This window comes from Apodemus sylvaticus, chromosome 18 (genome assembly GCF_947179515.1).
Source record: "Apodemus sylvaticus chromosome 18, mApoSyl1.1, whole genome shotgun sequence".
Taxonomy (NCBI): Eukaryota; Metazoa; Chordata; class Mammalia; order Rodentia; family Muridae; genus Apodemus; species Apodemus sylvaticus.
In genome coordinates, this window is record NC_067489.1 from 66803344 (window position 1) to 66818933 (window position 15590).

The window sequence follows — 15590 nt, forward strand, 5'->3', positions numbered from 1 at the left end:
TAAACTCCCTAAGAAGAAAGGATTCTTTTGGGTTTTTTTGTTTGTTTGTTTTTGGGTTTTTTTTGTTTTGTTTTGTTTGTTTTGTTTTGTTTTGTTTTTGAGACAGAGTCTCTTTTATATCCTCCTCTATATAGAGCAGGCTGACCTTGAACTCCAGCTGAGAGTGCTGGGAATGGTGGCAAATGTCTTTGATCCCAGCACTCAGGAAGGAGAGGCTGGCCACACTTGGGGGGGGGGGGGAGTGGGACTTGGGGACAGCATGGCCTTCCAGAATTAACTGAGCAAAGACATGCTGCTTAGATGCTCAGGGATGCTCACGGGCTGGCCGGCCTCCCTCCTCACACATGGAGTGCACAGACTTTAAGACAGTTGGATAAAAATATCTGCTGCGACTGTGTGCTGTCTGCACAGCCTGGCGGAGGCTGAGGACTGGGTGGCTTGCTGTCAGAAGTGTTCTCTCTCTTTCCTCCTCCTCTCTCTCTCTCTCTCTCTCTCTCTCTCTCTCTCTCTCTCTCTCTCATTTGGATCAAAATGGGATGAGGAGCTGCTGTGGGGGAGATAAACTGCTCCCCATTTTGCTGTCTCTCTGCCTTGAGGCAACCTTGGCAGAGTTCTGCTTTTGTATATGAAAATAAATAAATCTTAAAAAAAAAATTTTTTTTAAGTGTCGTGGTTCTGAGGGTCAGGAACGGTGGCAGGGTCTCTAAAGAAATCCCTGATGCATGTCATGTGGCTTTGGCTGGTCCTGGGTGGTTCTAGCTGGGATGCTGGGATAAGAGTTCTTGCACCAGCAGAATAAGAGGTTTCTGATGTGGCAACCCAGGGCTCTCAAGAATGTTAGAGTGGAAGCTGCCAAAACTTGCAGGCTTATGCTAAAGTTGGCAGCGTGGCTCTCCTGCCTAATTCCCCTGGGCCTGTCCCCCCCCCCCCCCCCCCCCCGTGAAGAGGAGGGGCCAGTCATCCAGTGTCCTGTTCGTGTAGGGCTATTATGAATAGCATAGTCCTAGCTGGGGCTAGAAAGAAATCCCGGCCACCTTCCCCAACAGCAGCCTTTACTGACCTTCCGAGGCATTGTTTTATGCCTATAGGCCTTCCATTCTCTTTGTGTGTCTCTCTTTTCTGCTACCATAGTGGCTATCTTTGAAGTTTAGGATTTGAACTCAAAACAGGGAATGTGCGTCAAGGTGGACTGGAGAGTAAGTGTCTGTGCGGGGTGGGGGTGGGGGTGGGGTGGGGGAGTAGTTAGTTCCAGGCAGGCAGGACAGATGGTGGCTGCACTCAGCACTCTCACCTAGGGGCCTGGAGGAGTGACAATAGTTACTCTAGTCCCTTGCCAAAAAGCCATATGCACCGGGCCGAAGGCTGACTAGGAGGCCAGCAGCTGGTGGAGGGAGGAGGGGGAGGCTGGGGTTGGGAAGGGGCACGCTTGTGAAGTCACTGGCCCCTGGTCTCTGTTGGTATTCTGTCTAAGCTCCACCCCACACCTACCTGGCAATAGCCAGGTATGCCCCCCCCCATAGATCTGGCCCCCTATAAAAGGGGCTACTTGCCCCTCATCTCTCTCTTTGTTCTCTCTGCTCTCCCACCCTCTCTCACCTCTCTGCCCCTTGGGCTCTCCTCCCCCCGCCCCCACTGGTCATGGCCAGCTTCTACTCCACTTCTCTATTCTCTCTCTCTCTCTCTCTCTCTCTCTCTCTCTCTCTCTCTCTCTCTCTGCCTTTCTCTACCACTAACTCCCATCCTCTACCCTGAATAAACTCTATTCTATACCATGCCTGTGTGTGTGAAGTCCCTCAGGGAGAAGAGGTGCCTGGACAGGGGCCTGCCTGGGCATCCCCTTCCCCCACACCGCCATGCCACACTCTCTTAACCCCCAATCCTCTCTTTTTAAGCCCCTTCATTTGGTGCCGTGACTTCGGTTGAGAAACACCGTGGGTTTTGCTTAAGCCCTTTCAGTCTCCTCCTTCCTTCCTCTGGGTCAGTCAGAGGCTGACCATGTCACAAGTAAGATCACCAGACTGGTGAAGTCAGGGTTCCCCAGGCCACAGAGCTGCCTTCCTCAAGGGTTCTAAGTGAGGAACACCCCAGCTGGCACAAAGGGACACTGGCTTTCTGGTTCCAAAGGGAGAGATGACCAGGAATTGCCTGGCATACCATAGCAGAGGAGCAGAGATTAGCATGAAGAGACAAAAGTGACCGTGAAGACATGAGAAATGGCATTCTTTATTCATAAATAAAAACATAAAATTAGCAGAAATAGTTTACAGAGCCAACAAAAAACTTCAAAAATAAAGCACAATGAAGTCATCAAGAGCAAAGCAAACCAGAAACAAAGAAGAGAAAAATAACTGCGTACTTAGTCTTCCGAAGCCAGCCTCTGCCAAGGGAAAGCGGTCTCCGCCGAGAGGCTCTGTGGCCTGTTATGTGGCATCTGAGGAGATCTCGGGTCCTAGGGAAACCTCTGGTCCAGCCTGGCCTTCCCTTGGACATCTCTCTTACCTGAGACACAGCCCAAGCCAGAGACGAGATGATGAGCGGAGTGATGCCAGGCCTGCCCAACAGTTACCATGGTGAAGCTCAAGTGTAACTGGGGAGGACAAAATCAAGCAAGGAGGTACCCCGTGGGAGTCGGGACACCTTGTGAGGTGATGCTAGCTGCTGTTCTTCCCTCCGACAGCAGCAACACTCCGGAACCAGACACCTCTGGGAAGCAGTATGGACCCAAGAAACAGCAGGGCGGGCTATTGTCTGCCCCTGCACCCGACACCTGTTCAGTCACTGTTCTGTCTCGCCATCCAGCATGGGCGTGGACCACAAATAGTGAGGATGCTTGAGGACAGACAAGGAAAGAAGAAAGCACATAGGAAGGAAGGCAAGGCGTTAGGTTATAGCACAGCTGCATCTTGGAGCTACCTGGGGGTCTCAGGCTGATAGCAGTCTCGGGAAGGTATCTGCCATCTTAAAAGTTGAACAGTTCCCAGGCAGAGGTCTCAAAGATGACCAGGGCAGGGCTACTGGGCAGTGACGTGGGCAGAACGTCCTGTGAATAGAAGGCACCCTGCACAGATACAGAGCACAGGCCTGCCCCAGGTCTGCTATTTGCTTCTTCCTGGGCAAGGACTCCATGGCATAGCAATGAACTTCTGGCTGTTCTTCCAGAGGAAGGGGTCCTTCAATCTAGGGAGCGGCAGCTAACCTCCATCTTTCTTTCCCTCTGTTGGACAGTCTCAATTGGAAAGACTCAAACAAGGCACAGACTGGTACACAACGAAGAACTGAGGGCCATGGACTTTTTAAACTGGGCTGTGACCTCCTCAGTGGAGGCTATGACCCTGCAAGTTGGGGGACTCATCTTTGGCCTGTAGATCCCAGGTTTAAGTGAGCATGTGATTACGGGCAATGGTAGACCAGAGAATCGTGTGCCATTGAACGTCAGTAGTAGGAGAGGGCCAACCTAACCCCCGGAACAGAAAGCAGGGCCACCTCCAGGGGAGACACCTAGCCAGCAGACACTCGGAAGGGAAGAAAGCCCATGGGAAGACAAGGTCACTAGGCCTGGGGACCCAGAGACTCTTAAGGACCAGCCTTAGGGAGGTAGAACACTGGTGGCTTCCTGGACTGCCGAGCACGCAGACCCTCCCTTCCATCCTGGGTCCCGCCCACCAGGCAAGCACGTGGCACAGGAATCCAGCAAGGGCTGGGTGCCCTACCAACAACAGCTGTGGTAAGGGCCAAAAATAGAATATGGAGCAGCTCGGCTGCCTGCTTGATCTGGCTTGCTTTGGAAAACACAGAATGGAAGGGGGAAGGCGAGAGAAGACAATTCCTTCAACTAAGCAACTGCACTTCCCTCTGCTCTTAGATCTGGATATCTTCAAAAGGCAAGGCCAGGCTCCCACAGGCTCACATGCTGCTTTCTAGACGAAATTCTTACAACATGGGGTGCTGCCACATGGAGGGAGGAGAGCGGGTGGCTGGAGATATTTATAAGGCTCTTTGTCTGCACGCTGTATCTCTCCCACCTGGACTGCGGCCTACTGCACTCTAGGGACCTTCCCAATCTGTGGAGACTGTAAGGGGAAGAGATTACTGCTGACTTGGGCTTCAGACAAGGGAGGCGGATGAGCAGCTCCCAGTACACTCTCTAAGTGGATGGACTCTTCTGGATCCGAGAGCGCAAGCCTGGTGCTGGCTGCTGAGGAGGATCCCTGGCACAGCCGGGAATCTACAGCTCACGCCATTTCCCTGTGCCCCACCTGGGGCCCCAGTGCCTATGGCTTTGAAAAGAGTGACCACTGGGATCAAAGGGGCCATGCAGCTCATTTTAGACTCGACTCCTTTTCTGCTTTGGTTCTTTCCCTTTACATCCTACCCAGACCTCTCGAGACCCAGGAAGGCCAGGCTGCCCGCCCGCCTCTTCCTCCCGTGGTGTTCTGGCTCAACAAGGTGGCAACACAACCCCTCCACCTCCACAGACAGAAGAACAGGCTGCAGAGAAGACAGGGCCCAAGGCCTCTGGTTACACAATGGCTTCTTTCTATTCCCAAAGGCATCCCAACACGCCCAGGGGATCACGGGGGTTAGGGATGACAGGGAAAATGTTTCTGTCCTTGGGTGGCCACTTGGCCTGCATGTCAGTTGCCCCCTTTCCTGATGGAGTGTCTCTCTCACGACTTTGAATGAGACCAAAGTTGAGAGACACCTCAACCAGCACATAAAGCTCCTCTCTAGGAGAGCTTGGGGCTCGCAGATCAAGGTCTTAGAAGCAGCAGGGTTAGTTAGGCTGAAAAAGGCAGGAAGGGAGGAAAGGCTGTGTGGGGACCTCTACCAGAGGTGGCTTCTCTCAGAGGGGCTCAAAATGTCTCTTTGAACAAGCTCAGCCCTCCCTGCTTTCTGGGGTCCCCAGCCCCCCATCCCTAGGCAGCCTCTCAGATCTCAGTGGCTATGATATCCTCATAGGGGATGTCAGCTCCCTCCAGGTCAATTTCAAAGGGCTCCCCTGCCACATCCGCACGGGCCAGCTGCTGCAGGGCCTTCTCCAGGCGCTGGTTGCGCTGGTACATGGCCAAGTAGCTCTGCTGCAGCTGCTTTTGGTACTGGATCACTTTCTCCTTCTCTTCTTTCCACACCAAGCGCTCGTGCTGGAATCCTGAGGACATCTGGTCGTGGCCTTGCCTCTCCTCCTTCAGCTCAGCCCGCAGCCGGTCCAGCTCGCGCTGCAGAGCAGGGATGTCCTCTGAGAAAGTGAGCCCCACCCCTGGAGGGCCCAGGGGTGCCGGATGCAGGGCAGCCTGGGCCCTCAGCTCCAGCAGCTCCTGCTCTAGAAGGTTCACCTTCTCTCTCAGCAGCTCCGCCTCATTCTTCTTGCGCTGCAGTTCGTTCTCACAGACCTCCAGCTCCAGCCCCTTGGTGCGCAGGGCACTCTCCAAGTCCTGTGTCTTCAGCTCCATTCCATCCAGCTTGCCCCGGGTGTCCTTCAGCTGCGCCTTCAGACTGAGGATCTCGCTGGCCTTAGTGTTCACCTCCATTTGGGACTCTTTGAGCTGTTGCTTCAGAAGAGAGATCTCCCCTGACTTCTGGCACACCTGCCAAGGGTGGGGTGAGAAAGGGTGAGAATCAATGCCAGAAGGGATTGGCATTATCCGAACCAAGATGATATCACTACTTCCTAAAGGGTTCAGGCTGCTCCTGACAACACACCTCAAATACAGTTCTTTTGCATGTAGACAACCTGTTTTTCTTGCATGCATTTCCAAGTGCCTCCCTCGTGTCCAGTTCAGGCTCCACATGCCAGTCTGTGCCCCAACCCAAGGTTATATGCAATTCAATCACCACCTGCTTACTCTGTCCACTGCTCCCAGCTCTACCACCCACCTATAATACCATGGATATTGGCTTCAGGGAGCAAAACCCAAACCTCACCCTGCATCCAACTATGGGGTAGGACCATTTTACCATGTCCTATTGTCCCCCAAAGCTAGCCATACAACCTGGCCCACAGGCATGTCCAGTACCCATCTGCCAAATAATGAATGGTCTTCCTCCCTTCCTGGCTTCTCTACCACTTCAACACCCACTGGCCATCAAAGTTGGACCAGAGTTGGGTCAGATCATTGTGTCTCTGGGGCCTTGGCACTTTGAGAACATAGCTTTATTTGGGGTCATGATATGATTTGGAGTGGTAGTACACACCAGCCTATACACATCAAGCATGTCTCAGATACCTCCTCCCACTTCTCACTAAAAAAAGAAAGAAAGCATCAAAGAAAAGAAAAGGTTTTGTTTTGTTTTTTATAAAAGTGCATGCCTAGTATATGCATGAAGCCATGGGTTTGATCCCCACCATAAGCCAAAAGGAAGGAGGAGAGGGAAGAGGAGGGGGAGGGGAAGGGGAGGAAAAGGAGGGGGGAGAGGGAGGGGAGGGGGAGGAAGGGGAGAAGGGGAGGAACAGAAACAGGGGGGAGGGGGAGGGGAGGGGGGAGGAGGAAGAGGAGGAAGAAGAGGAGGAGGAAGAGGAGGAGGAAGAGGAGGAGGAGGAGGGGAAGGGGAAGAAGAAGAAGAAGAAGAAGAAGAAGAAGAAGAAGAAGAAGAAGAAGAAGAAGAAGAAGAAGAAGAAGAAGAAGAAGAAGAAGAAGAAGAAGAAGAAGAAGAAGAAGAAGAAGGACAATGACAACTGGGGCCTTGCATCTCAGAATGGACTCTTGGCACAAAACCCCATATTTCCCCTTTTCATCTCCCTATAAAGCTTCCCATTTTTTCCTAATGTAGAGGGGAACACCTCACCATCATGCACAGAGCCCAGAACTTCTTGACAAGGCCAAGTGCAGATCTTGAATGTCTCTCAAAACCTGGGTGTTAGAGTTCTCCAGTGTGGTAACATTGAGAGCAGAGCTAGTGGAACCTGTAAGAAGTTAGGCCTGGTGGAAGGTGTTTAGGTCACTGGCCCCTGAGGGGACTGTCAGACTCTGGACCCTTCTTTGTTTTCACCTTTGCTTCCTGCCCATGACACTCGCATGGCCACAGGCTCCACCAGGACACACTACTTCATCACAGGCCCAAAGCAACAAGGTCTGTCAGCCAAGGTCTGTGAACATGAAGCAAAACCTCCACCAGTGTGAGGCAGAGGAAATTCTTGTAGTGAACTTCTACATTTTGTTACAATGACCAAACCAAAACAGCTTGAGTAACACACCGGGCAGGCCTACATTAGTTTGGTAGAGAGAGTTAGGACAAAGTCACAGTAAGCACAGGCTTTGAATCCAGATTGGATCACTTATGAACCAGGTGACACTGGCACACATTGTCATGGAGACAACATGCAATTAGAAATGTGAACTCTGGGGGTGGTGCTGGTGAAATGTCCCACAGGGCAAACGCCTTTGTCTCCAACCCTGATGAGCTCCATCCCTGAGCCCCACATGGTGGAAAGAAAGAAACAACTTTGAAAAGCTGACATTTGACCTCCACATTTGGGTTGTAGTATGTGCTGCCCCTCCCCCAATAAATAATAAAAACTCGAACTTCTGGTCCATTTTCTTACAATTAAATCTTAGCATCTATTTAATATGTATAAGATGCTAGCCAAATCACTTAACCAGCTATCATAGCTAATCTCTATGTCAGTTTTCTTAATTATAAACTGAAAAACTGTTAACATTCCTACATCACAATATGATTATAAGGATTAGATGAAAGAACATAGTCTCTGTAAATGAAATGGGTTTATAGCAATTTTCTGTCATTATTTACTACCCTTTCATTATTATTATTGTTGTTGTTGTTGTTGTTGTTTTGCTAAGTATTCTGACTAGCCAAAGCAGGAATAAGATCATGGCAATATCCAGCTTAGTTCGACTGGACCATGATGATGAATGACAAAGACCAACACTCACGACTTACACACAAAAGCTTCCTTTCCTCACATGTCTTGTGACTACTTGTCACTTGACAGGGTGAAGACAGGAAGCTCTGAGCAGTCAGGGCTACGATAGTGTGCCACCCCGTCCAGACCCGACGCTAACCCATACAGATAGTACGACTGTTGTCTCTTGACGACAATCAGAAGTCTCTGGAGTGTGTGACAGCACTGATGTACACACACTCTGCCTGCCTGCCTGTGCCATGGGAGTGTGTGTGTGTGTGGGGGGGGGGGGGGAGTGCACTACTCAGGGAAAAAGGATGCTCTCCTACTAGCAGGATACGCGCGGGATATGCGGGGACCCCGACTGCTCTCCAGCCAGGCCAGACTCACAGGAGTCCCTCCAAAGTGACGGAAGGGCTGAGGAATACCTCAGCGATGGAGGAATACCTCAGCGATGGAGTGCTTTTCTAGCAAATGTGAGGCCCCAGGTTTTACCGTAGTATCAAACAAACCACAACAGCAAAACAAACAAACAACCAGCCACCCAAATGTGACCAAGTGTGTGTCCCTTGTCTGCCTCCCCCGCGTTTAAATCTCAGCTGACCAAGTAGAATCACTACTTACACCTCGGCCAAGAAGGGCAGTTCCATCACTGAGACTAGCACTAACCACAGTTAGCACTCTCTTCCCCAAAAGCACCAAATAGGCCTAGTCCTTCTCAGACCCGACAAACACAGGTGTCAACCCTTAGGCAGCCTGGCTGGGCCTCCCTTGTCTGGTTTTGGCTTTCCACCAAAGGCTAGGCTCCTCGAGGATGATATGATGATGGAATTGTTGGGGTTTTGTCTAAGCTCCACCCCACACCTACCTGGCAATAGCCAGGTATGCCCTGCCCCAGAGATCGGCCCACTATAAGAGGGGCTACTTGCTCCTCCTCTCTCTTTTTGCTCTCTGCTCTCCCACACTCTCTCACCTCTCTGCCCCTGGGGCTCTTCCCCACCCCCTCCACGTGGTCATAGCGGCCTCCACTCCCCCCCCCCTCTCTCTCTACCTCACTCTCTCTACCACTAACTCCCATCCCCTATTCTGAATAAACTCTATTCTATACCATGTCTGTGTGTGTGTGGTCCCTCAGGGGCAGAGGTGCCCAGGCAAGGGCCCACCTGGACACCTTCCCCCCACGCCGCCTAGCCACACTCACCTAACCCCAAAGTCCTTTAGGAATGAGCAAGAAACACAGAGCTAACTCAGAGCATCCCGGTGCTAGTTCCCTCAGGAGTCCCTTCCTTGGTCATAAAGCTGTCTCTTTAGCCGCATTGGCCTGAGCACTCGGTGTTGATACCACTCGGCCGGCATGGACGTGGTGGACATCAGCAGAGGCTCGGCAGGACTTTACCGTATCCCACGGTCTTACCTCCCACTGGGTCTCCTCCAGTGCAGGGGCGAAGTTGGTTTTCTCCCGCTCGTAGGACCTCAGCTTGGTCTCCAGCAGGTCCTGCTCCTTCATCAGGCTCTCGAGCTCCTGCCTTAGCTGCCGTTTCTCCTGCTGCAACTGCAGCACCTGCAGCTGGAGCACCTGCTGCGTGCGCTGGCTCTTCTGAGAGGCTGGTTTCAGCTTGCCCTTGGGTTCCAGGCACTCCAGTTCGTCTCTAGTCCGCCGCGGCCGCTCCTCGAAGGTCTGGCCAGAGGCAAACTCCTTCTCATCGAAACTGCGCTGTAGCTTCTGTAGTGCGGTCTCCCTCCGCAGCAGCTTCTGCTCCAGCTCCTGGATGGTGCACTCGTCCGTGGAGAGTGGGGACCGCACACAGGAGGAGCCCTTCTCTACCTTGCCTGGGTGAGCCAGCTTGCTGCCCCCGTCAGAGAATGACAGGGCCTTCAGGCTCATCATATTACTGTCCTGGAGGATGATGCCTTGTGTGATGTTGTGAGCTGAGCCCCCGAAACGGCTGGTAGGCCCCACAGGGGTGACCAGAGGATCCAGCTGGTAGCTGCTGGTGGTGCTGTGCGTGGGCAGGCTGGACATGGAGTTCCGGCCTGAGTCAGACAGTGCCCCGGAGCACAGGCCTGGCTTCAGCTCCTGCTCCTTGGGCTTATCTGGAGGCATGGGATGAAGCTGGTGGCTGGTACTCTCCGGTGAAGAGTGAAGTATAGCTCCCGACCGAGGCAGCACGGGCTTGAAGGCGGTGGGCCTCACCGCCCCCTTGTCTGAACTCTGGGGAAACAAAGGATCACACAGACCTGAGCTTCTCTGCCACAGTCACCTTACCTTCTCTCACTGTTGGGTGCACGTGTGCAACCCTCAGGAGCCCACCTGCGCTGGGAGCCCAAGTGAAACCCTTCTTGGCTGATAGCGAAAATGGTGTCCACTGCTCTGGACTGGCTGAGTATGGAATACCTCTCTTATGTCCACGTGTGTACACGTGAGTACGTGTATATACACATACCACAGAATACACATGGAGATGAGAACAACTTACAGGAGTCCTCTCCTTCCGCTGTGTGGAAGTCAGGTTTTCTGGCTTTCCGGCTTGGCGGCAAGCCCTCAATAGCTGGGCCTTTTCACCCTCCTCAGTCCACCATTCTCAAGAAACCCTCAGAGGGAGCTGCAGGCAGCGGTTAAGAGCGTTAGCTGCTCTCCCAGAGGACCTAGATGCTATTCTCCACACTCAGGTGGTAGCACATGACCATTTTGTAACTCCAGTTCCAAGGGGTCTGATACACTCTTCTGGCCCCAGTGGGTACCAGGCACACACATGGTACACATAGACACATGCAGGCAAAAACTCATACTCATAAAATAAAAATAAACAAATCTTTTTAAGAGGAAGGAGAAGAGGAAGAAGGAGGAGGAAGAAGAGGAGGAGAGGATGACAATGACAAGACTCTTAAAGCTGGACATAATGACCCATCCTTCTACAGTCACATAACTTGAGATGCAGAAGCAGGCAGATTTCTGTGACTTCTAGGCCACCTTGGTGTATATCATGAGTTCCAGGCAGCCGGGGCTATATAGTGGGATCCTGTCTCAAACACATACACACACACACACACCACCTCTGTATCTAAGAAAGCCTTCAGTGATGGCCTAGGCACTGTGCTAGTAGCAATCACTGCCACCTGGCCCCAGCCTTCTAGAGCGGCGAGGTGGGACTAAGGTCTGTGCGGTATGGACAGACGCAGACTGAAAAAGTTCATCACTCGCATGTCCTCCACCTCTTCCACTGAGCCTAGCATAAGACTGTAAGCCACTAGCTGCTTCTAGTTCAGGTCCTTTGGAATAGCAATCCTGAGACTTGCAGTTTCCCTCAGTGGACCACTCCACCTCTCACAAGGCCTTTGTTTAGAAGGTTTTGCACAAACACAGGCACCTTTCTTATTCTAGGTTGAGCATCCTGGTCCTAAAATAATCTCAGATCTGAAATGTCCCAGAATCTGCAAGCGTTTGAGTCCAGACACGATGCTAAGAGCGGAAAAATCCACACATTAAGAGGTTTTGCTTTCTGTATAAATTATTTAAAACATTGCTAATCATTGTGTGCTTTCATGAGTCAGATATATACAAAACATAAATGATTGTTGTTATTGGAGATCTCGTTATGCCTGTGCAAATAGTTCATCATCTGAAAGGCACCAACCCTGAGACCTCTGGTACTCCGTCCCCGGGCATCTCAGGTAAGTGGTATTTAACCTGTGCTTTAAAGCCATTGACTGTGCCACAGAGTGAGCGTGGCGACTGAACGGGTGAACTGTTTCCAGTGTGCAGCAGTAGTAGACAGGTTTCAGGGGACTGAACTGTCGGAGGAGCTGGATCTCCCAACACCGGAGCTCTTCGTGGGCATCCCTGCTCATTTCATAAGAACAAAATCCCCCTCTAGCTAAGGGACTAGAAACCACAGGTAGGGCACCCGTGAGAGCACCCACCTCCAGAAGGCCCTAGAGAGCACCCCCATCTTCCTGCCCCGTCTTCCAGGTGATAACAGCCTCTCTTCCTTCCTGGCCTGTGAACTTGCTGCCATTTGGCCTACATGAACCTTGCAGGTTATGTCCCAGTAGAGCTCAGAAAGCCTTGAATTTCTCCTCTGCTCTTCACTGCAGGGCCAACCTAAGATTTCTGGTTTAGGGATAGACTTTTGATCTCTGCAGTGAGGCCAAATACTTCTGCTCTCACCAGTGCTGATCGGGCCTCTTGGAGATCAAGACACTTGGGTATCAGGGTACTCATCCCCACCACCTCTCATCCCCCTTTCTACCCAAACACCTGTGTCAAAGAACCTCACTTACCATTTCTAGTTGATTGGAGAAGGGCATGAGCTTTGGTGGGGTGGCTGGATCGAAATCTACTCCAGTCTGGCCCCCCATGTCCCCACTGGACAGGGCTGTGTAGTCTGGACGATGGGAGCCTCGGGCCTTCTGGCTGACTTTGATGTAGAAGAAGTCTTCACTTTTGCCCATTTTGGAGCTGGACTTGCCACGCCCTGAGTCCTGGGAGAAGCCGAACCTCAGCAGGCCATCTGAGTAGCGATTGAGCTTCTTGAGGTGGGAGGATTTGCGCAGCTTGTACTGTGAGGCACGGCAGTGCTTGCTGTGGAAACTGTGGCCTGAGATGAGGCTGCTCACACTGCCCATGGTGGCAAGAAACCAAGGCCTGCAGGGTGCTGGAGGGGCCTGGAGAGACTGAAGCAGCAAAACGTAGTCCTGGCCCAGCCAGGGAGGGGACTGTGGTCAGAGCAAGAGCTTCTCAGAGCCTGGGAGAGTCATGGACCTGGGAAGAGACACAGAGAGGTCATAGATCTAGGCACAGCACTGTCATCGTGATGATTTCAGGAGTGCTAGGCCTATCATGAACCTAGATGGTATCAAGGTGTATGCCAGTGCCAAGCTCTGCCTCGTCTATGAGTCTATTAACATTCTGATGATATCAGCGTGTTAGGGTGAGCCGCTGTCCTATGTATTGGGCATACAGTGGAAACCGGGGTATTGCATATGATTGTGGGAGTCATTTGTAGTGTCATATGGATAGGCAGTCCATACCTAATCTATAGGACCCATTTCAAGTACTATGTCAAGGAGAAATCAGGATGCTTATGTAGGGAGCTTAAGAAGAGAGGACACAGTTCTGTATACCCAGGGAGTACCAGAGTTTAGATGTACCCCCTCAGTATTTACATATTCGAAACTTCAAGAATTAGAAATTTTTTAATGTTAATGTTTTTATGAGCAGCCAGAAGCAAGGATTTGTCACTCATTGAAAACAAGAAAGATCCCAAGCTGAGCACTGTGGGTGAGTTGGGCTGAAGAACAAAGATATGGTTTAATACCATAAGTTTAGAAAACTCACTGGGCACCTGGGCTGATGGCAAGGCTATGTAGGCTGTGAGGGAGGCACTGGAGCCTCAGAATTCCGGGCAAAGGATGCCACTCTGTAGAGATAGTTGGAAAGGAAGTTTGAGGAGAGTCAGGAGCAAGCGCAGGAGGCAGGAAGCTGAGAGACAGCGCAAGAAAATCAAGAAAATCAATAGTGAAGAAAGGACCTAATCCATCCAGATGCTGATGTCAGTGTGATGCTTAAGTTTGCAAATGAGACTCAGTCCCTGGAAGAGGTCACCACAGGCAGGTGTCACTGACAAGAGTGCTTTTGACAGAGTGGTGGGAATAAAGGTTTGGTGGGAGAGGGCTGAAGGGAAGAAAGGGGAAGGAGCAATTGTGGCCTTGAACTCTGAAATGAACTGAGAGACCCCAACTCAATGTTCTTAGGCCCCTAAACAACTAGCCTAGCACAGAGTAACTTGTTTTTCTGCTTTCAGCTTGAGAAAGATAGCCCACCTTGTTCTAGTTCCAATGTTTAACTATACAATGCCCCAAGGACGTTTGCTCCAGATAATCTCTAACCTTCCTTAAGGCATAAACTATTGCCTGACTTCCTCGTTCTGTACTTCCCCATTCCGTGCATAATTTGTCCTCCACCCCTTGCCTTGTTTGTGATTTTTGTCCTCCACTTTGTCCTCCACCCCTTGCCTTGTGATTTTTCCCCTTTAAATACCCCTGACCTCAGTTGCACAGGGTCCCACAGTCCTCTACCCCTGCGCGGTATATGACTGTGGACCCCAGAGCTCTGGAATAAAAAATCCTCTTACTATTGCATCGAGACCGTTTCTCGCAAGTGATTTGAGTGTCACCTTCCAAGGCATGGGGTGCTGGGGCGCCCGCTTTTATCGGGTCTTACAGAACATGATCAAGTTGGTTTGGATCCTTAGTTATGCCACTGCTGCCCATAACTTGGGAATTTAATGACCTCACTGCAGCTTTGCACAGTAACTAAAAACTTATAAAACTTAAAAAAAGTTAAAAGTAGGGCTGGTGAGATGGCTCAGTGGTTAAGAATACTGACTGCTCTCCCAAAGGTCCTGAGTTCAAATCCCAGCAACCACATGGTGGCTCACAACCATCTGTAATGAGAGCTGAAGCCCTCTTCTGGAGTGTCTGAAGACAGCTACAGTGTATTTACATATAATAATAAATACATCTTTAAAAAAATTAAAAGTAATAGGAATCTACCTTTGTAATCAATTCTTCAAATAGCAAAAACTCAACAACACATCAGTGCCACACACACACACACACACACACACACACACACACACACACGAGTAAGTGAAATCATTCATTTCCAAAAGATAGTGAGTGCTATACAGGGGGAAGATGTATTTCTCAGTCAGAAGACATGAGGTTGAATCCCGGGGAAAGTGACAACCAGCTCCCTAAGACACACAGTGCAGAACAGACCTGTGTTCTTTTATCTGCTTTAAATTGGGACATTGATCCTGAATGGGCCACAGAATGCCCAAGTGGATCATGGGAGCATCATGTGCTGGGGGTAGGGGGTGGGGGGAGGCTTCAGGCTAATCACCATAGAGTTCAGAATCTCGGAACCCATGTACATAGGGCTGGCATGGCACCCACCTGTAGTGCTCACGAAGAAGCTCAGAGCAACCTGACTGGAATCAACAAGCCCAAGAGAGAGCTCAGACCAAGAAGGATGCATATCAACTTCTAGCCTCCTTACATATATGGATACATGGGCACTTACATGTCAACATGCAAAACATATATACACACAGAACACATATACACATATACATGCCAAAAAACAAACAAAACCAACAACAGCAGCAGCAACAAGTCCAAAAGCTGTGCAGAGCCCCAGCTACATACTCTGGCCACCACGCCTTCCCTGCCTTGATAGGCTGTGACCCTCTCACACTCCCTTAAGTAACCCCCGCCAGGGTGTTCTAGTCCAGCAACAAGGACGGTAAGTGACAGACATTCAGAACAAACGTGCTTGTGGCTCTGCTATGCCTGCCTTCTTCTCTCAGCTGGCTCGTGAATCAAAGGTGACATGGCCAGAGCTTTTCTCCATTTGTTAGTTACACACATCACAAACACTGTATGTCTACCATGCAAACCCTTCCAAGCTTCCTGCAGTTTTTACCGTAAACCGTAAGGCTCCTCTCCACATCCTGCATCCTCTGCTGACATCCCCAGAAACAGCCCCACTGCTTCTCTCGGGGCACTGAGCACAGGCGCTTTGTCCACTGAGGGTGTGCTCACAGGCCGCTGGCCAGCCCAGCCTTCTTACGGCTCCATGGAAGTCACACTCGTCTCTCGTTCTCAGCTCCCCTCCTGTTACCTTAGAAAAGCACAACCCCTTACCAGGTTTCTATAAAACATT

At 51.0% G+C, this 15590-nt stretch overlaps 1 protein-coding gene across 1 annotated transcript in view; it reads right to left on the reverse strand.

The window, feature by feature from the left end:
* Positions 1-2214: 2214 nt before the first annotated feature.
* The window catches only part of Lzts1 (leucine zipper tumor suppressor 1), a 56233-nt gene continuing 42857 nt past the window's right edge, over positions 2215-15590 (reverse strand). Inside the window, exons 2-4 of the mRNA XM_052162815.1 lie at positions 12143-12623; positions 9276-10073; positions 2215-5585 (exon numbers count right to left, since the gene is read on the reverse strand). Of these exons, the coding sequence (XP_052018775.1) occupies positions 4929-5585; positions 9276-10073; positions 12143-12487 (1800 nt within the window). The 5' untranslated portion in view covers positions 12488-12623 and the 3' untranslated portion in view covers positions 2215-4928. The remainder of the gene's footprint in view (positions 5586-9275; positions 10074-12142; positions 12624-15590) is intronic.